The 20,955-nt window shown below is 42.0% G+C and overlaps 1 protein-coding gene across 1 annotated transcript; it reads right to left on the reverse strand.

The window, feature by feature from the left end:
* Positions 1 to 1,364: 1,364 nt before the first annotated feature.
* GML (glycosylphosphatidylinositol anchored molecule like) lies at positions 1,365 to 17,349 on the reverse strand. Its single transcript, XM_063079291.1, has 3 exons — positions 17,256 to 17,349; positions 16,535 to 16,642; positions 1,365 to 1,660 (listed from the first exon to the last, which is right to left on the reverse strand). The coding sequence occupies exons 1-3, from the start codon at positions 17,347 to 17,349 to the stop codon at positions 1,365 to 1,367; spliced, it is 498 nt and encodes a 165-aa protein (XP_062935361.1).
* Positions 17,350 to 20,955: the final 3,606 nt, after the last annotated feature.

The raw sequence follows: 20,955 nt of genomic DNA on the forward strand, positions 1-20,955 counted from the left end.
TCTTACCTAAATTTTCTTTCTGGCCTACCCCGCAGAGTTTGGACTTGCCTGCACCCACAACTGGATAAGCCAGTTCCTTAGAATAAATCTCCTTCAATCTCAATCTCAATCTCTCTCTTTCCTCCACTGGAATTGGCTGTCTGGGGAACCCAGCCTGATAAATCCAACACAGGCAAATCCACAGAGATGGAAAGTGGATTAGTAGTTGACAAGGCCTGTGGGGAGAGTGAATGAGGAGTCACTGTGCATTTGGTGTGGATATTTTATTGGGGTCTAAAATGTTCTGGAATTAGATAGTGGTAACAGTTGCACACCATTGTGAATGTACTAAAATCACTGAATTATAACCTTTAAAATGGTTAAAATAGTGAATTTTGTGTTATGGGAAACTTTTTTAATAATTTAAAAATCAGCTAATAGGTTTTTGAAAGGAGGAGGCAGAGAATGACAAGGACCTAAATTTCCTGCTCCCTCCTTGTCATTTTTCTGATACTGAACAGGGCTTCATAGAGAGGGACGGCAGCAGCCCCAAACTCTCTTTGCCATTTCAGGGCAGTCAACAGCTGGCTTTAGGGCTGTTTTAACCATTATAAGGCTATAATTTCAGTGTGTTCAGTACATTCACAACTTTGTGCAACTCTCACTAGTACCTAATTTGAGAGCAGTTTAGACCCCCAAAAGAAACCCACACCGAATAAACAGTGACTCCTTGCCAGGTGTTAGCACCTGGAGAAACAGTCTATTGCTTGAGTGAAGCCAGGTGCTGTGTGGAGAGGCAACCCCACTCCCTGCAGAACCTGTCTGACCCACACAAGGGCACTGAACAAGTAATAACACCAGGCCCTGAGGATCCAGGTGTCACCTCATTGCCAGGTACCTTCCGTGTTTCCATCACTCCCTGAGCCGAGGACTGGAAAGGATGGATACAGTCTGAGCACAGCTCTCCTTAGCCAACTTGGAGATTATCCCCCTGTAACCATTTTGCTTTTTGATGAAAATACTCATCTCTGGATGCTAAACCAGAAAGGTGTTTGTGGCATGCTTGCACTATGAATATTTAGCCCACAATGTCTAAAGAGAGAAAAAACAGTTCAAAAACTATAACCACAAAGTAATTCCTGAGTATGTTGTAAAGCAGAGAAGAGCAGGTCTCAGCAGAGACTCCACTATGGCTGCCTGCGTACATGAATGTTCACAGACATTTTCAGCAAAGAAAACTTTCCTTTATTTCTCTTTTAAAATAAACCATAAATAGTCCAACTGGAGACCCGGAGGATCAGTGCCTCTGGTTCACAAGGGACCAATGCAGAGTGACACTGGTCTGGGGAATGGGCGAAGATGACAGAACCTGCAAGGAGGGGTTCTCACGTCAGTGCGTTGCTGAGTACGATGGAGGCAAAGCTCAGGAAAATTCCTGACCCCCCCAAATGCACAGTTCCTTCTGGCAGCTCCTCCTCAGTTGTCTCATCGGGTAACATGTCCCTCTCCAAGTTAGTAGGTCCTCCTTCGTTGCAGCGCATGCCATTACAGCAGCGAACAAAATAGAAACTATTCGTTCTGAAGGGTCTTCTTGGGGCTTCAGGAACCTGTTGACTTGGATACACGAATGTGCAGTTGTTTGTACAGTTCTTGTAAACGAGTAGTTCACGAGAGTTTATACCTACAAAAAAATTAGTGATGAAAATCATTGATTTCATATTTTCTTCTTGTAAATATCAAAACACATAATCTCATATTCAACCATAACTAGGTACATGCACAGTTCTCCATTCCCAAATGTTACAACCTTGCCTGAGAGACAATGTCCACGTCCACTAGAGGGTATGATTAACCCAAGTACAACTTCTCTGGAGACATTTTTCTATTCATACTGCCATTTTTATGTCTGACTCTGGCCCTCCCAAAATGGTTCCATGGCACCTAGTCATGCAGCTATACAAATGAAATGCCCTGTTGGCTTTTTGTCAGAAGAACTCCAGAGCTCTAGACGTCAAATGGAGACCAGGAATCGTGTTTGTTTATGTCCCAGGGATCATACAGACCTTTAACAGGAGCGCACATACTCATGTGGCCTTAAGCTGATTTGCTAAACTCGGAACTTTGATATGCAAATGTACAGCTTTAACAGATATCGTTGAAGAGTTTTCCAGACTAGGATGAACCTGTTTAGACTCCACAGAACTGTGAACACTTCAAAACTCTGAAAACACTTGCTATGTTGTTTTTGCATATTTACTGATTCCTTGTAGTGTTACAGTTTTGTGGTTTTAAGTTGCAAGTCCATCAAGAATGGCACAATAACTTTTCATACATTTAGATACAAAAATTCAGATACAATTTTAGAATAAACTTCCTTAAACTTTTGTTCAAATTTTTGTTGGACGGTCTGCTTTTTCATTTACTGATTTGTAGGATGAAGTTCATTATATATTATGAATATGCGTCCTTTAGCAGATACGTGTTTTCAAAATGCTTTCTCCTCATCTATCACTTGCATTTTTTTCTGTTTTATCTGTGTATTCTTTGGAGCAGAAGTTGTGGAATTTAATGTAATACAATTTATCAATTTTATTCTTATGTGACTAGCACTATTTTGTTCAATTTTTAAAATTCTTAATTACCCAAGAGATGCAAATACAGTCCTCTAGATTTTCCTTTATAAACTTTATTGGTTTTCTATTTACATGGAGACCTACAAACCACCTGAAACTGCTTCTCTTGTATAGCGCAAATATTGCGTATAAATATCTAATCTATCCACCACTACTTCATACAAACGAGCATTTTCCCTGCTGCTCTGCAGGGTCAAATCTGTCAGCGATCAAGTAACTGGGTGTATGTGTTTTCTACAGAATCCCCTTTTCTCTTCCAGAGTTGTTTTTCAGTCCCAAAACCCATACTGCACTGTTTTAATTAATGAAACTGTATCAATAACCTTGGCAGTTCAGACCACAGATAACTCCAGCTTTTTTCTCTTTCCTCAAGATTGCCTTGGCTATTCCTAGCCCTTGATAGTTCTCTTCTTTTCATTTCTTTCTTTCTTTCTTTTTGGCTGCTGGCTGGAATGCAGATGCAAACCCTTGAGGTTGGTGTTATAACACCGTGCTATACCCAGCTGTGCTAACCGGCCAGCCCCAGGCCTTGATATGTTAACAAGCACTGGAATCAGCTTGTCCACACACTCACACACTCCAACATGCTCAGAATTTTATTAATACTCTTGGATTTGGAGATTAATTTGAGGAGAACCGGTATCTTTACTTTATTGTGTTTCATGATCCATAAGCATGGTTCAGCCTTTCATGTTTTAAGTCTTTAATTTCAAAAGTGTCTTTGCAGTTTCAGTGTTGCAATCTTGCACAAATATGGTTGGTTTCTTTCTAAGCGTTGATATCGGGGTGCTTTTAAAAATGGTATTATTTTATAAATTTCATTTTCAATTTGTTTCTTGCTATATAGAAAGACAATTTATTTTTACGTTGATTTTTGAATATTTATCCAAGGTCCTTGCTAAAGCCTCTTGTTATTTGAAACTCTTGTTGTGCACGGTGAATAGTCACAGTTTAATTTCTTTCTTGCTACTCTCCATGTATTTTAACTCTTCCTCTTGCTTAGCTGAACCACGAACTCCAGTTCCACTGGAAATAGAGGGGGTCACGAGCAGCACCTTGTCTCATTTATAACCTCGAAGAAAAATATTTCAAACATTCTCTTCTTTGTGTAATTTCCATGACATACAACTTACTTTTTGCTTACTTCTTCAGAGATATTTTTTCTTCAGTTCTGAAAGGGTGTTGTATTTTATCAAAACCTTTCAGCATCTACAATCATGCTTATATGACGGTTCTCCTTTTCTCTGTTAATAGGGCGAGTTAAACTAGTGGATTCCAAATTTTGTACCCCATAAATATATATAATCAATTATGTTCCAAGTATAATATTTTTTAAAAATCCTTTTGCCCAAAATAAGAAAAATCATCCTTATTTTGTATGTATCCAAATACCTATTAAAATAATAGAACTCATCAGTGGGTTCACATTATTCTTAGAATAAACAGCCATTTGTTTGGCACGTCTTACGAGGTTCTTTACAATCTGGCTCCTGTGTATCTCTCCCACTTCTCATCAATGATTTCTAAACATAAACACTACACAGAACTGTAATCAAGAAAGTGCTACTTGATGTCCTAATGGCTTTGCACATGCTTTGCACATACTCGAAACACCCAAATTACAGCCCCTTTCTCTCACACACATACACACACACAAAAATAATAAAATTCATATATATCTTCATTTGCATACAAATAATTAAAATTAAGAAGCTGAGCTTTAAAAATACAAAAGTCTATATGTGTATTAGTCCATTTCTGTTGCTTGTAACAAAATACCTGGAACTGGGTGATTTGTAAGAAAACAAAATTTATTGCTTATAATTTCAGAGACTGGGAAGTCCAAAGCCCAGAGAACACATCTGGTGAGGGTCTTCTTGATGGTGGCTTTATAGCAATGCAGGGGTCTCACATGGCAGAAGCTGGCAGAGCAGAGCGAGAGAGAGATCCTCATGTGCTTTCTTTTAAAAGCCCTCAGAACTACACCCCTGGCCACCATTAATAATCCATTCACTATGGCAGGGTCCTGGAATCTAATCACCTCTTCAAGGCCCTACTTTTCAATTACCATAATAGGATTTCCCACACTCAACAGTTACGGCGGGAATTAAGCTTCTAAAATATGAACTTTGGGGACATAATTCAATCAATCCACAGCAATATGTTATATAAAGATTTCATTCATTTTTCCTCACCATTCTTTTCCTATTTCAGAATCCCACTGAGGATACTGCATGGCACTGGATGTGTTTACATATATCCAGGAGGTTACTGCTTAATATTCTGCCAGTATTTTTGTATCTATAGTCGCTAAGTGATAATGGCATGTAGTTTCTCTTTCTTGCAACATCTTTGCTGAGTTTTGGTGTCATGGTTAGGCTGCCATCATAAATGTGTTGGGAAGAAATTTTCCTGGTTTATTTCCTGGAAGAATATGTGTAAGATTGATGTGAACTCTCCCACAAATATTTCAAAGAATTTGACAGTAGAGCAATATGGGCCTAGAGATTTCTTGGTGGGTAGATTTTTCATAAAGGATTCAATTTCGTAGCAGGACATTTCAGCTTTACAATTTCACTGTGGGTCCAAGTATGGCTGTCTTTTTCAAGTTTTTGTTTATTTTATCAGCAATCTGAAATTTAACATATGAGGGAAATTCAGAACAGCCTCTACAAGTCCTGTAAGGAAATTGTGTGAAGATGGCAGACAAGAGGAACCAGGATGCATTCCTCCCACAGAAGACCAGAACAGGCCCACCACCACCACCACCACACTCACGGGTGACAATGTCAGGCCCCAGGACTGTCCCCACCTTCCTGCAGTGAGCTTCACCCCACCACCTGCAGCGCTGATCCTGCCACTGCCAGCAGCCATCCACATGGTGCTGTAGCACCAGCCAGACCAGAAAAATACGAGATCCCTGCTCATGCTGCTGCACCAGCCAGCCTGGCTGTGCGCCAGACCCACACTACAACAGCTGCAGTGTGGCTGCCGCTGCTGCCGCCATTGCACTAGCCAGATCAGCCATTTGTGGGATCCCCGCTCACACTGCTGAACCAGCCAGACTGGCCACATGTAGGACCACCACCACTGCCACTTGTGGCACCGCTCCCACCACTGCTGCTGCTGCTATCTGTTCACACCGCCACCATCACATCCTTCAGACCAGCTGTGAGCAAGACCCAGTGCTGCCTCCATGCATTGACAGAAGAGGGTTATGAGCAGAGCAGCCAGAAAGAGGCAAGCCGGCAAACCCATGTCCCAGTGGCCCAACCTTTAGGGGGAATTACACTGTCCCCACAGTCATGCACCCTGGGGTGGGAGATACTTGCACAGTGTACACGACTGCCATGATCTGGGAACAGACACGTGCAGAGACCTCATAGAGTACAGAAACACAGGACAGCCAATAGTGTACAAGAAAATTCCCAGCTACCACCAACCCATCCCCCTAACCAAAGGAAGCAAGGACACAGGAGAAGCCACACCCTCTAAGAAAAAGGAAAGAGAATTTCCCCCAGGGTCGCCCATTCAAGCTGAGAAGATCCATTATACCACAGCACACCCCTCAGGGTCACAGGACACTAGCTGGGGAGCCAGCAAGCCCATCCAGGGTCACCCACCCCAGCCAAAGAGCAACAAGACACCCAGGTTCTCCACCCAAGAATTCAAGATCTTGCCCATGTCCTTGACAACCCAACACAGTGTCACTAACCTTAGTAAGGAACCACTAAGTGCCCCAGTACCTAGGCCACGGAGGCACTCATATGCAACTTTGATTTTGAATATGGCCAAGGTATCCACACAGAGACTACACTACTGTGTCTGTCCAGAACTATTACTAGAGCACCTGAATCTATGGTCCATATAAAACATAGCTACAGGAGGGAGTTTCTCTCCTCAAAGCCTGCTCCAGAATAAAAGGGGTAACCTCTGTACAAGATGACCAGACATCGACATAGAGATACTAGAAATATATAAAAAGAAGAAAATATGACAACACCAAAGGAATACAAAAATTCTCAAGTACCAGACCTCTATAGAGCAGGAAACCCTTGAAATGACTGAGAAGGAATTCTGAGCAATAATCTTAAGGAAACTCCATGAGATGCAAGAAGACTCAACACAACAAAATGAGAAAAACTACTCAGGATATAAAGGAGGAAATGTACAAAGAGATTAATACCTTAAAAAAGAATGTAGCAGAACTCCTGGAACTGATGGATTCATTCAACAAAATAAACACAACTGAGAACATAAGCAACAGGCTACAGCAAGCAGAAGAAAGAATTTCTGATCTTGAATACACTCTTCTTGAAATAACCCAGGCTGGCCAAAAAAGAAAAGATAAGAAAAAGAATCAAAAAAATGAATAAAATCTATGACCCAATGCGACAAAGTTAAGCATGCAAACATCCATTCATGGGTGTTCTGGAAAGGAAAACGCATGGAAAACCTATTCAATAAAATAACAGCAGAGAACTTCTCAGTTATTGGGAGAGACATGGACCTTCAGATCTAGGAGGCTCAAAGATCCCCAAAGAGAATCAATTCAAAAAGGTCCTCTCTGAGAGACATTATACTCAAAATGGCAAAACTCAAAGACAAAGAGAGAATGCTAAAACCAGCAAGAGAAAAGTGTCAAGTCACCTATAAGGGAATCAGATTAAGTGTCAGACTAACAGCAGATTTCTCAGCAGAAACTCTACAGGCCAGAAGAGATTGGAATGATATATTTGAAGTACTAAAAGAAAAAACTTCCAGCCAAGAATACTATACCCAGCAAGGCAATCCTTCAGAAATGAAAGGGAAATAGTGAATTTCCAAGACAAACAAAAGCTGCAGGAGTTCACCACCACAGAACCAACTCTACAAGAAATTGCTAAGGGAGTCCTGCACCAAAAGCGATAATCACTACCATGAGTACACGAGAAAGAACAAACACCACCAGTAGAGCAGATATGCAAATGAGGAAGAGAAAGAAACTATACTATACCATCTCAAAAAGAACCAAAGAACACTGAAGACAAGCAATAAAAGGGAAAGAAAGGAACAAAAGATATTTAAATCAACCATAAGAAAAGCAATTAAATGTCAGGAGTAAGACAATACCTTTCAATAACAATACTAAATGCAAATGGATTAAATTCCCTACCCAAAAGAAACATACTAACTGACTGCATTAAAAAGCTAGACCCAACTATATGCTATCTACAAGAGACTCACCTCATCTGTAAAGACAAGCACAGGCTAAAAGTGAAGGGATGAAAAAAGATATACCACACAAATGGAAACCAAAAATAAGCAGCAGTAGCTATTCTTATATGGGATAAAATAGACTTTAAACCAACAACCATTAAAAGAGACAAAGAAGGCCATTTTATAATGATAAAGGGATCTATCTAGCAAGAGGATATAACAATCATAAATATATATGCACCCAACACTGGAGCACTCACATATACAAAGCAAATAATATTAGACATAAAGAAAGAGATAGACCCCAACACAAAAATACTTGGTGGCCTGAACAGACCTCTCTCAACTTTGGACAGATCATCTAGGCAACAAATCAACAGAGAAACACAATATTTAAGCTACACTTTAGACCAACTGAACTTGGCAGATGGTTACAGATCTTTTCTACAGAATAGACATTCTTCTCATCAACATACATGGAACATTCTCCAGGTTACACCACATATTAGGTCACAAGTCAAGTCTCAAAAATTTTTAAAAAACAAATCATTTCAAGAATCTTTTCAGAGTACAACAGATTAATAACTAGAAATCAATTACAAGTGAAACTCTGGAAACTATACAAATACATGGAAATTATCCTGAATGACATATGGATCCAAGAAGAAATTAAGCAGGAAATAAAAAAATTTCCTGAAACTAATGACTATAAAGACACATCATAACAAAACCTGTGGGATACAGCAAAAGCAGTACCAAGAGGGAAGTTTATTGTAATAAATGCTAACATAAAAAGAATACAAAGATATCAAGTAAACAACCTAACACTATACTTCAAAGAACTAGAAAAACAAGAACAATCCAATCCCAAAATTAGTAGATGGAAAGAAATTAGATCAGAGCAGACCTAAGTGAAATAGAGACTCCCAAAATGATACAAGAGATCAATGACAAAATGTTGTTCTTTTGAGAAGATAAACAAAATAGACAAGCCATTAGCAAGGGTAACTGAAAAATTGAGAGAAGACCCAAATAACAAAAAATCAGAAGTAAAAGAGGAGATATTACAACTAATACCACAGAAATATGAAGAATCACTAGAGACTATTATAAACAACTGTACCCCAACAAATATCAAAGCCTGGAGGAAATGGATAAATTTCTGGACACATACAAACTACTAAAACTGAACTGAGAAGACAGAGAAAACCTGAACAGACCAATAACAAGCAACTAGCTTGAAGCAGTAATCAGCAGTCTTCCAACAAAGAAAATCCCAGGACCAGATGGCTTTACTGCTGAATTCTACCAAACCTTTAAAGAAGATTTAATACCAATTCTCTTTAACCTATTCCAAAAATTTGAATCAGAGGCTATCTTGCCAAACTCATTCTATGAGGCCAGCATCACCTCATAGAATGACAAAACCAGAGAAATATGCAACAACAACAAAAAAGAAAACTATAGGCCAATATCTCTGATGAACATCAATGCAAAAATCTTCAACAAAATATTAGCAAACAGCATATAGCAACACATCAAAAAATTATGCACCATGATCAAGTGGTATTCATCTCAGGGTTGCAAAAATGGTTCAACATATGGAAGTCAATAAATGTGATACGCCACATCAACAAAATCAAGGACAAAAACCATATGGTTATCTGAATAGATGCAGAAAAAGCATTTTGCAAAATTCAACATCCCTTCATGATAATGACCTCAGCAAATTAGGTATAGAAGTAAAATACCTCAACACAATAAGAGCCTTATACAACAAACCCACCACCAATATTATCCTGAATGGGGAAAAGCTGAAAACCTTCCCCTAAAGAACAGGAACAAAACAGGATGCCTACTCTTACTACTCCTGTTTAACACAGTATTGGAAGTAGTAGCCAGGCCAATCAGGCAAGAGAAAGAAATAAAGGGCATCCAGATTAGAAAAGATGAAGTCAAACTGTCTCTGATCCTATATATAGGAAAACCTAAAGACTCTACCAAAAACTCTTAGAGCTGATAAATGATTTCAGTAAAGTTGCAGGATATAAAATCAACAGACAAAAATCAGTAGCATTTTTATACTCCAACATCAAACTAGCAGAAAAAGAAACGAAGAAAGCAAGCTAATTTATAGTAGTTGCAAAAATATGAAATACCTAGAATAAATTTAACCAAGGAGGCAAAAGATGTCTACAATGAGAACTTCAAATCACTGCTGAAATAAATTAAGGACACAAAAAGATGGAAAGACATTCTATGCTCTTGGTTTGTAAGAATTAACACTGTGAAAAATGTTCATACTACCCAAAGTGATCTACAGATTCAATGTAATCCCTATCAAAACACCACAGACATTCTTCACAAATAGAAAAAAAGCATCCTAATATTCATATAGAACAACAAAAGACCATGAAGAGCGAAAGCAATCCTGAGCAAAAATAATAAAGCCAGAGTTATTACACTACCTACCTTTAAATTCTACTACAAAGCAATAGTAACCAAAACAACATGGTACTGGAATAAAAACAAACACTAGGACCAGTGGAACAGAACAGAGTACCCAGAAATCAACCCACGTACATACAGCCAACTGATCTTTGACAAATGCACCAAGAATATACATTTGTGAAAAGAGTGCCTCTTCAATAAACAGTGCCGGGAAAACTAGACGTCCATATATAGAAGAATGAAACTAGACCCATACCTCTTACCATCTACCAACAGCAACTCAAAATGGATTAAAGTCTAAAATATAAGGCCTGAAACTGTAAAACTCCTAAAAGAAAACATAGGGGAAACACTTCACAAAGTAGGAATGGCAAAGATTTTATGAACATGATCCCAAAAGCACAGACAACAAAAGAAAAAATAAACAAATGGGATTATAGCAAACTAAAAAGCTTCTACACAGCAAAATAAACAGTCAACAGAGCAAAAAAGACAACCTATAGAATGGGAGAAAATACTTGCAAACCATGCATCTGACAAAGGATTAATATCCAGAACATACAAGGAACTCAAACAACTTAACAGTAAAAAAAAAAAAAAAAAATAGCTAATTAAAAAAGAGGCAGAGGAGCTGAATAGGCATTTCTCAAAGGAAGATATACAAATAGCCAACAGAACATGAAAAATATGCTCAACATCACTCAGCATTGGGGAAAGGCAAACTGATATATCATCTCACCCCAGTTAGACTGGCTATTATCAAAAAGACAAAGAATAACAAATGCTGACAAGGATGCAGAGAAATGGAAAACCTCTTACACTGTTGGTGGGACTATAAATTGGTGCAGCCATTATGGAAAATGGTATGGAGTTTCCTCAAAGAACTAAAGATAGAGCTGCCATACGATCCAGCAATCCCTGTGCTGGGTATATAGCCAAAGGAATGGAAATCATCATGTTGAAAGGATACCTGCACTCCCAAGTTTATCGCAGCACCAACCTAAATGTCCATCGACAGACAACAGGATGAGGAAAATGTGATATATATACACACACACACACAAAATAGAATACTGCTCTGCCATTAAAAAAAAAAGTGAAATTCTGCCATTCACAGCAATGTGAATGAACTTGGAGAAAATTATATTAAGTGAAATAAGCCATGCTCAGAGAGAGAGATACTGCATGAGCTCACTTGTAAATGGAAGTTAAAGAAAATAAACAAATAAAAAAGAAAGAAAGATACAACAATCACAATTATATGTTGAACTTTCAAAAGGAGAGAACAAAACGGAGGTCACCAGAGGTGGGACAGTGGGAAGGGGAGGGGGGATTATTCAGAAATTGGCAAAGTCCCATAAAAAATGATTCCATTGTAATGATGAATATACTAATTACCTTGATTTGATCACCACATATTGTACAAAGATATTGATATCCAACTCTATACCCCACGAATATGTACAATCAGTTATGTTTCAGTAAAAAATAAATTTAAAAAACATAAAGCCCACAAGGTCTGACGATGCCCCCCCCCCTTTCATTTCTTATACTGGAAATGTGAATTTCATTTCTGTTTTCGATTCCTCTTACTAGGTTGACCAATAATTTGAATCTTTCCAAAGAACCAACTGTTGGATTAATTGGTTTTTATATATATACATTTTTCTTTCTATTTCAAGAATACCCATAATCCTCTTTACATTTCTTTCTGCATTTCTTTGGATGGATTTCCATTCTTTTTCTAGCTTCTTGAGTAAAAACTTAGATGTGTTTCACCCTTTGCTCTCTTCTAGAAAATGCCTATAATGTTGGATATTTTGATGTAAGTATTTCTTTAGCTACTTCCCACTCATTCTGATGTCATATCTACAGTTGGAATGTCTCCTCCAAGTCTTACGCTGCAACTCAGTCCCCACTGTAACAGTATTAAGAGGGTGGGATATTCAACTATCCTATTGGAAATGTGGGACCTTGAAGAGGGGATGGATCATGAGGACTATGCCCTGATGAAACGATTGATCCATTCTGAATTAATGGATTAATGGTAATCATGGAAGTAAACTGGTGGCTTTGTAAGGACAGGAAGAGAACACACTCTCCCCCTCTTGCCATGTGATGCTCTGAGCCGCCTCAGGACTCTGCAGAGAGTGTCCACCAGGACGAAGACCCTCACTAGATGTTCCCTCTCCACCTTGGGATTTCCCAGCCTTCAGGTCTGTAAGAAATAAATGTTGTTTCTTTGTAAAGTACCCAGATTCAGGTATTCTGCTATAAGCAACAGAAAACAGGCTAAGACATATCTTCATAATCATTCAGACCTTCATATTTCCTAATTTCTGTTGTGGCTTCTTTTGTGTAGTTGTCTAGAAACACTCTCCTTAATAGCCAAGCACTTTAGAACTGCTTAATTCATGATGATTTCCAGCTTAATTGCACTGTAATAGACAGGGAACTCCAAATACAGTAGCTTCAATCATTTGAACTTTGTTGATGCTTGCGGTCTGTGGTGTCGTTCATTTTGTACATGTCAGTATTGTAAACATCATATGCGCCCTTGCAAAGAATGTGTATTTGGTCATTTCTGGCTCTGATGTTATACAAAGGGTCTTCGAACAGTTTGTGGAAAGATTCATATTATCCTTTAATTTAATTTCTCCATAAACTTTTTGAAGTACCCCTTGTATATACTGATTACTTTGATTGTTAATGTGTTATTAAGACCTACTGTAGCAGAGTCTGGCAGCAACAGCCCATGAAACACATCCAGCCCACCAACTGTGACGGTAAAGAAAGGTTTGCTGCAACACAGGAACGACACTGAGGCTACTTCAAAAAGTTAGTGGAAAAATAGAAGTGAAAAGTATTGCAAGTCTTTCCATGAGCTGTGTGACGTGCCCTCACATGTTCAGTGATCACCTATGGCTGCTTCAGCACGCACCAGGGCAGCTGGATAGTTTAGACAGAGCCTAGATGGCCTACAAAGCTGCAACCACTCACTAGCTGGTCCTTTAGAGAAAAAGCTCACTGACCCCTTGTCTGTAGCCATAATAAGATTTGTCTTTTTGCTATAGCCTCTAGAAGCTTTGGAGAGAGGTGGTTTAGTGACAACTACGTAATTGTGGATTTGCCTACATTTACAAAATCCTGTGAAGTTTTTCTCCAGATACAGTTTTGCCCTAAGTTATTTGGTGTGTACAGATTTAGACCATAACATCTTCCCGATAGCTTTACACCTTAATGTCCATAAAACATCACTCTTCACATAAGTAAAGCTCTTGCCTTAATATTTACCTGGCCTGAGTATTTGCTTAAGAATTTTCTTTGGACAGTGTTTAACATTTTCTGTACTTTATATTTAAACTTTCTGTGTTCTTATTTAAATATATCTCTAGTAAATAGCATAAACTATTTTTTGTTTATTCTGAAAGTCTTAGGCTGCTAACTATAGCCATTTTAGTATTAATGTAATTAATGGTATGCTAGGGTTTTTTTTACTTCTTTTCCATTAAATATTTTATTTCTAGATAACGGTATATTCAAGCACAGTTGTAAGAAATAATATAGAGATTCTGTGTATGGTTCATTCAGTTACTCCCAAAGGTAACTTCTTGCAAAACTATAGTACAAGGTCACAACTAGGGCATGGACGTTGAAAACAGTCAGAATACAGAATAGTTTTATCACCACAAGTACACTCATACGGACACACACGCCTCTTTTGCAACCAAATCCCCTGTCCTTGATTGTCTGCAAAACTAAGTTGGTGTCCATTTCTGTAAATTTGTCATTTCTACAATATTGTAATAATGGAACCATGTGGTATGCCACCTCTGGGGATTGCCTTTTTCACCTAGCATAAGCCCCTGGACATTCACTCCAGTTGTCGTGCGTGCCGACAGGTTCCATAACAGTGCTGAGCCGTATTTCAAGGTGTGGATACACCACGGTCTCTTTAACCCTTCACCCACTGAAGACTATCAGGAATGTCTCCAGTTTGGGTGGATTACAAATAAAACTTCTAGGAACGTGCATGCACATGATACTATGTGGACACGGTTTTTAGTTCTCCAGGAAGAGCACTGGACCGTGTGAATCTGGGATGTGTGGCAGCCACGTCTGCAGAGTTTAGAGAAGTGGCCACAGCATTTCCACACTGGCCGCGTCACTTTTCATTCCCACCAGCACTGAGTGAGCAGGCTGGTCCCAAGCACCTCACCGGCACCTGCTGTCATCACTGTTTTTGTTTTTGGTCACTGTGATTAGTCTAGATATTTAACTGTGGTTTTAATTTGTACGTCCCTAACTGCTAAAGATGTCAAAAATGTATTCATGTGTTTATTTGCTGTCTGCAAATCTACTTCAGTGAAACGTCTCTTCACGTCTTTTGCCCATTTTCTAATGAGATTCGTTGCATGTTGACTGCTGAATTTTGAGAGTTCTTTATGTGTTCAAGATGTTAGTTCCCTGTTGAATATATAGCTTTCAGGTATTTTCTAACGGTCCATAGCCGTCTTCATGCTCTTAACAGGGTCACTCACAGAAAACAAGAGTTTAGACTGATGAAGGTCCAATGTTACCAACTTTGCTTTTTTATGGATCGTGCTTTGGTATCAAGTCTCAGACTTGTTGCCGAGTTCTGGATGCTAAAAATTTTCTTTTTTATTTTATTTTTTTTATTTTTAGAGATTTACCGTTTACACTTAAGCACTCGATCCTTTTTGAGTTAGTTTTTGTATCAGGTTTGAGGTCAAGGTTTTTGCACATGGAAGTTGGAGGTGTCATTCTGGAAAAAGAAGGCCCTAAAGCAGCATGGAATAAGGGTAAAATGTTAAATATAGGCATTACAGCTTCCATGGCTCTGGCGGGAGTGAAGAAGGAAGTGAATCAGGGGAGGCCGAAATCAGAGGAATGATCCAGAGCCAGCTCCACTTGAGGCTGAGGCAAGTGGAAAACTCAAACTTTGCAGTGACTATCAAAAGCCAGGCAGTTATCTTCCCCCAGGTAGGCCTGCGCAAAGGGGTCTCTTGCCAAGATGTTTAAACAGTTTCATTGGAGCACCTGTCATCCATGCAGACAAGCGGCCAGGCACCTGCTGGGATCTTAGGAACCGCTGTCAGTCAAAAGCCCCAGCAGTGAAGAAGATGGGATAGACATGCAGGAGGATAAGAGGAAGGACAGGTTGGGGTCCACCGGTGTCCATCACTGCGTAGAACTCCACGGCCTTCCACAACAATGGTCTCTGCTTCGCCTCAACCTTGCAAGTCTCACTCAAGTGATTTTCATTGCCAAAAATAACTCAGAGACATACAGGGATTAAGATTCTTAGAAAAACAGTTCCCAGACTCATTCAGGGGCAGTAATCCCAAAATGACAACACAAAACACATCAATGTGCCCCAGTGGTGGCCCACTGTGGGGAAAAAGCCCAGATTCTCAGCCTCCTGCCCATGTCCCAAATCAGCAGATGCCCCCAGGATAACGGACGCTGGTACAATGAACACGTGGCAATCAGAGGATTTTCTTGCACAAAGCTTGGAACACAGAACAGCATGTGAAGTTTCAAACACAGTCTCAGACACAGGGAGAGCAGGGGCCAGAGGAAAGGTCCCGAGCAGGGCTCAGACAAGGCTTCCACCTGTCTGCCAGGACCTACCCTGGCTCCACCTACCCCGGATGTTCCATTGGTCACTGGGCCTACGGCCATACACCTTCACATTAGGGAACTGAGAACAGGCACACCTTTCTCGGAGCACTAGAGGCCTGTGAGTAAGAAGCTAGACTACCGTGGAGGTGCAGGCTCTGTCATGATGCCACACTGCCCCTTCAATCTGTGTGTGGAAGGCATTGCCTGAAGGATCCATGGTGCATCCACTGCCTAGACCTGTCTAGATGGGAGCTGTCCCCAGATGACCAGAAATTATACGGGCAATGAGGACTGGCCAGGATTCACTGGGGTGTCTACACACCTGACCAAGGACAGACACGGAGCAGAAGCCTGAAGGTGCCGAACATCCCTATTCCCTGGAGACACCGGACATGTGTAGACTGACTGCCCCACCTCCCAGAATGTCTGCCTCTACAAGACGATGCACACCGCCTGGTCACAAGGCTGAGCCTAGTGCCTGTGAGCATGCTCTCAGGACAAGGAGATATAGCAGAGGAAGGGGTACCAGGACTAGGCACAGAGAGAACAGACTGGCCCTGCCCCCCAACGTGACTTAAGTATGGTGGCTAATTTGCCACGTGTCAAAAAGACAAAGAGGTACTTACGAATAGAGACTGTCAAACAGCGCCTTATTTCATATGGACATTCCCTAACGTTGGGACAATTGAAGTCATTTATGGCAGCACAGTCATGGCATTTCAAACTATAGGTCCCTGAGAGAGGAGAAAGCAGGCATCTGGCTTCTGCTCCACAAGCCTTTTCTACCCATTACCAACCCAGCCACCCTCCAACAGCAGGCCCCACCCCCCACCTCCAAGGACTTCCCCAAGCCTGCACAGCTCAGCCCTCTGGCCTAGACGAGCTCCCAGGAGAGAAGCCACTCACAACCAGGAGCTTTCCCTGTTCTCAGAAGCAGGCTCAAGGGAACACGCCCAGGCCACTGCATGGGCAACTGCTATGCTCTGCAGACCAGGCCGACCCCTCCAAGGAAAACATGACTCTCGTAAGAAGCCAGTGGCCGCCTGATTTCCCTGGACACAGCCACTCCTGCCCGTTCTTGACCGGGAAGCACCACATCGAGATGCCCCCATTTGGAAAAGCTGCTCTTTTGGGAAAGCTCCCCTTCCTCATGAATATTTCCCTTGCTCACGATCACTTCCCCAGCTGACTTCCTGCCACCCACCCCCGACCTCCCCCAGTGATTCCAACAGTGCAGACCCCAGCTGGCTAAGATGATCCAAATTCCAGTCATTCCTTCCAGTGACCCCAGTCAATTCTAGGTGAGGACTCGTACCCTCCAAGACAAGAGGAGGGAGTGATACTTACAACGGCGGCGTGGAAGATCAGCGGTGACATTAGTGACACTGGCATTCACCACTGGGAGCCCCAAGGCAAGAAGTAAGGCAAGTGGGAGCACCATCCTGTGCAGGAGCTTGAGCCTGAAGTGAGGAGACACAGACAGTACCTCAGCGACGGCACGGTCCTCGCACCAGCTTCCTGCCCCTGAGCACCAGCTAGCACCTGTGTCCCCCCTAGCCTGCCCTCCTGGGGTCAGGGACCGGGGTCTGGGAGCTCTTCACACACACTAGGCTCTTCCATGCTCATGGCTTCATCTCAGACAAACTCACTATCACTTCTGGAGTCAGGGAGGGCCTGGGGCTGCTTCACGTGGATGCTCTCCCCTGGTCCCCACACCCCCAATACTACTGTGTATCTACTGGTTGACTCCGCACCTCAAAAGCAACTTGTGAAACAATCTTCGAAACTGCCCACTGAGGGGTGCTACAATTTTCATGCTCCCTCCAACTCTGTTGAAATTCAGCTGTCAATGCAACAGTATTGGGAGATTAGGAGATGAGGGCTCCACCCTCCTGCATGGATTGGTGCCACTATTGATTAACTGGCTTAGTTACAGTAGGAGTTTGTTCCTAATAACAGGATGAGTTTGGCCGGATTTCCCGTCTCGTTTGCAGGCTCGATTTCCACTATGGAATAGTGCAGCAACAAGGCCCTGAACACATGCAGCCCACTCCAGTGTCAACTTTCCCAATATCTGAAACCGGGAGCTGAAGGGGTGTCTCTGTTGTATACATTACTCTGTCTGTGGGATACTGTTGAAGCAGCAGCAGATGATGGACCAAGATAAGATACTTCCTGCTCTTGGAAACAACTTGACAAAACAAGAGGTGAGGTGACTAGAGTGGGCAACTGGTGCAGAACATGCAAGAAGCCAAATGTGAAGTAGGAACCAACGTCATGAGGAAAGAAGTCCCCTCCTGGAATCTAGTCTTCCTGGGACCTGGACATCAAAGGGCCATCAATTCATGAATGACAGGGGGAGGGGCGAGGGACACCTCTAGTCTGGGGCCTGATATACCACTGTGGGCCCAGGAATTCCCCTGAGGCACAAGGCAGTTGCCCTAACCTGAGACATTTTCTTGAGGCACCCATCTGCACCCTCCACCACTGCAAATGCACTGGGCCTTTTCGACACAGTCTCCCTTTCCCTGCCCCACAGCAGACCCCCCTTACAGAGGAAACTCCATCTCCCCAGTCAGGAGCAGGGGCAGCCCTCAGGGTTAAGTGGTGTGCCTCCCTGAGCAGAGCTGCTGACCCTGACCCTCAGCTGCCTCATCTGCTGGCTGCACATCACATGGAAGTGTCGCCCAGGTAGTAGCGGCACCTGACTTGCACCCCTCACAAGAGCAGCAGAGGGGTTCAGGTCCAGTAGCACACTGTGCAGAAAGAAGCCACGACCCAGAGATGGGGACTACCAGGATCCTGCCCCCCACTCCCCAACATGCTGTCCTAAGTCCAATTCCCTGGGGAAAGCTGGGACTCAAAGTGCTTGCAACAAAGGCCTTCTGATTTAGGAAGGCAGACAGGCTGGTACCACTGGGTCCTATGAGACCAGCGCTGAGGTGGTCAGCAGCCACACCTAGGAGGGGCACCCTTTTCACCCAGACAGTCTGTCTCCCCACATGGGGACTCCACGCCCAGAGCCCTCCAGCCCAGGTCCCTCCTCTCCTCTGTCTTGCCTGCTGTCCCTGGATTCGCTGCTTCACTCACACAACACTTGCTCCCACAGCGGTGCTCAGGGGCAGCAGTGACCCAGAGTAGAGGCACTGAGGCCAAATCCCTCCAATAGGGCAACTGGATATTCTGAGCTCTTTCCCACTGTAAATGCCCAGATATGGTGCAGGCAAATGCCCATCAAATGTTTTCATTGATTTCTAGCTAAGATCTTTAGGCTGATGGAAAAATACCTAAGAGCTAGAATGAAAACTAGCAGAATCAAACTACAAAATACAGAGAAACAGTACAATTTCCTGAAGCATATGTTGCTAGAGATTTAGGATTTTGCAGTAGAACAGGTGCTGGAGACAAAGCTAGGGCCCACACAGGTGGGAAGTGGGAACTGGGTGTCTGTCATAGAGCACGGACCCTCCAAATGCTAGTGTCAGGCAACAAGAGTGGGCTGGAATGTGTCCAGTCAGCATCAGCAAACAGAGACCTTGGAAACTTGTCTGGCTCCCCACTCAAGAGGATGCACAAAAACGGTGTTTCCGGAGTATTTCCTCAGCACAGGCATTCTCAACAGTCAGCCTGCAGACACAACATCCGTGACTGTGTGGTCATAAGCCCCAAACACGAAAATCACTTGCAAGCGGTCATGAATCGTTCCACCGCAGGAAGTGTGGCAAAAGCCAACAGACACATCACTGGAGGGGATGTCCCCTCCACCCAGACTCTCAGCCTCCTGGCAGATAAGTGACGACTAACGCTAACATGCTCTGGACGATGAGAGGCGCAAAGATGACTAACCCACCAGGAGCAAAAAGCAGAAGAACCAAAACGTCAGGATTACACCACTAAGACATCTAATACAGGACTATCAGGTATAAATTTAAATACGCAGGCTTAGAAGTTAGAGAAAAATATACTGTCACTTCCCCTTCTAAGTCAGATGTCGTAGGTTGTATCAGGAACTACTCAAACTGGGACATCCCGGAAAATAAGTAAGTTAAAAGTCACCCTTATCGATGTTAGCATACAAGTACTTTAAAATAATTATAATGAGAACACTAAAAGGAAAGATAAAAAGATAAAATTGATTTCAAAAGACACAAAAACTATCAATAAAGAAATGGGGTCTATAAAAAAATCAAACGGACATTGTTGAACAGAAAAACAAAATATTAAAACTTTTAAAATTCACTCAGATGGCATTAACAGCCAATGGGACTCGGCAAAAGAGGAGATTAGAAAACATAAAGGCAAGTCTACAGACAATACCCAAACTGTTACCCAGAAAAAGAAAAAATAAATGGAACCAGGGGAAAAAAGATGCACTGATGAGAGTCAAGTATGTAACATATTTGTAACTGGAGTCCACAAGGACGGGACAGAGAAATGGAGAGAGACAACACGGAAGAGTTACTGGTGCAGAAGTTTCCAATAGGAATGAGAGGGATGAGCACACGAGCTTCCAGTGCAGCAGCTCCAAAGCAGATATTGACAAGGAAAACCAATCTTAGACACGCCACAGCTGAACCACTGAAAATAACATGAAAAAAGTAAAAAATCTTAAAAGTAGACCAAGTGCAGTTGATGGAATTATGTCCCCCCAAAACTCACCGAGGCTTGAGTTGCATCGCCCAGGCTTTCTGTAGAAACTTGGCCCCCACTGTGACTGTTAAGACACTGGGAAATCCTATTACGGTAATTGGAAGGTGGAGCCTTGAAGAGGTGATTGGACTGTAGGACCCTGCGGTAGTGAATGGATCAAAAATGGTGGACAGGGCTGTGGTTCTGAGGGCTTTAAAAGGAGAGCAAATGAGGGTCTCTCTCTCTCTCTCTCTGCTCTGCCATTTTCTGCCACGTGAGACCCCTGCATTGCTGTAAAGCCACTGCCAAAGAAAATCCTCACCAAATGTGTTCCCTGAACGTTGGACTTCCCAGCCTCAGAAACTGTAAGCAATAAATTTCATTTTCTGTCTATAATACCCAGTTCCACGTATTTTGT

Source organism: Cynocephalus volans, chromosome 15 (assembly GCF_027409185.1).
Source record: "Cynocephalus volans isolate mCynVol1 chromosome 15, mCynVol1.pri, whole genome shotgun sequence".
Lineage (NCBI taxonomy): Eukaryota > Metazoa > Chordata > Mammalia > Dermoptera > Cynocephalidae > Cynocephalus > Cynocephalus volans.

Bases quoted from the DNA above. Each gene is read 5' to 3' on its own strand.
- GML (XM_063079291.1), bottom strand. From the start codon at position 17,349: ATGGTGCTCCCACTTGCCTTACTTCTTGCCTTGGGGCTCCCAGTGGTG. The intron at 16,643-17,255 runs GTAAGTATCACT...CTCCTCTCTCAG, and splicing joins TGATCTTCCACGCCGCCGTT to GGACCTATAGTTTGAAATGC. The intron at 1,661-16,534 runs GTAAGTACCTCT...ATTTTTTTGTAG, and splicing joins CTGTTTGACAGTCTCTATTC to GTATAAACTCTCGTGAACTA.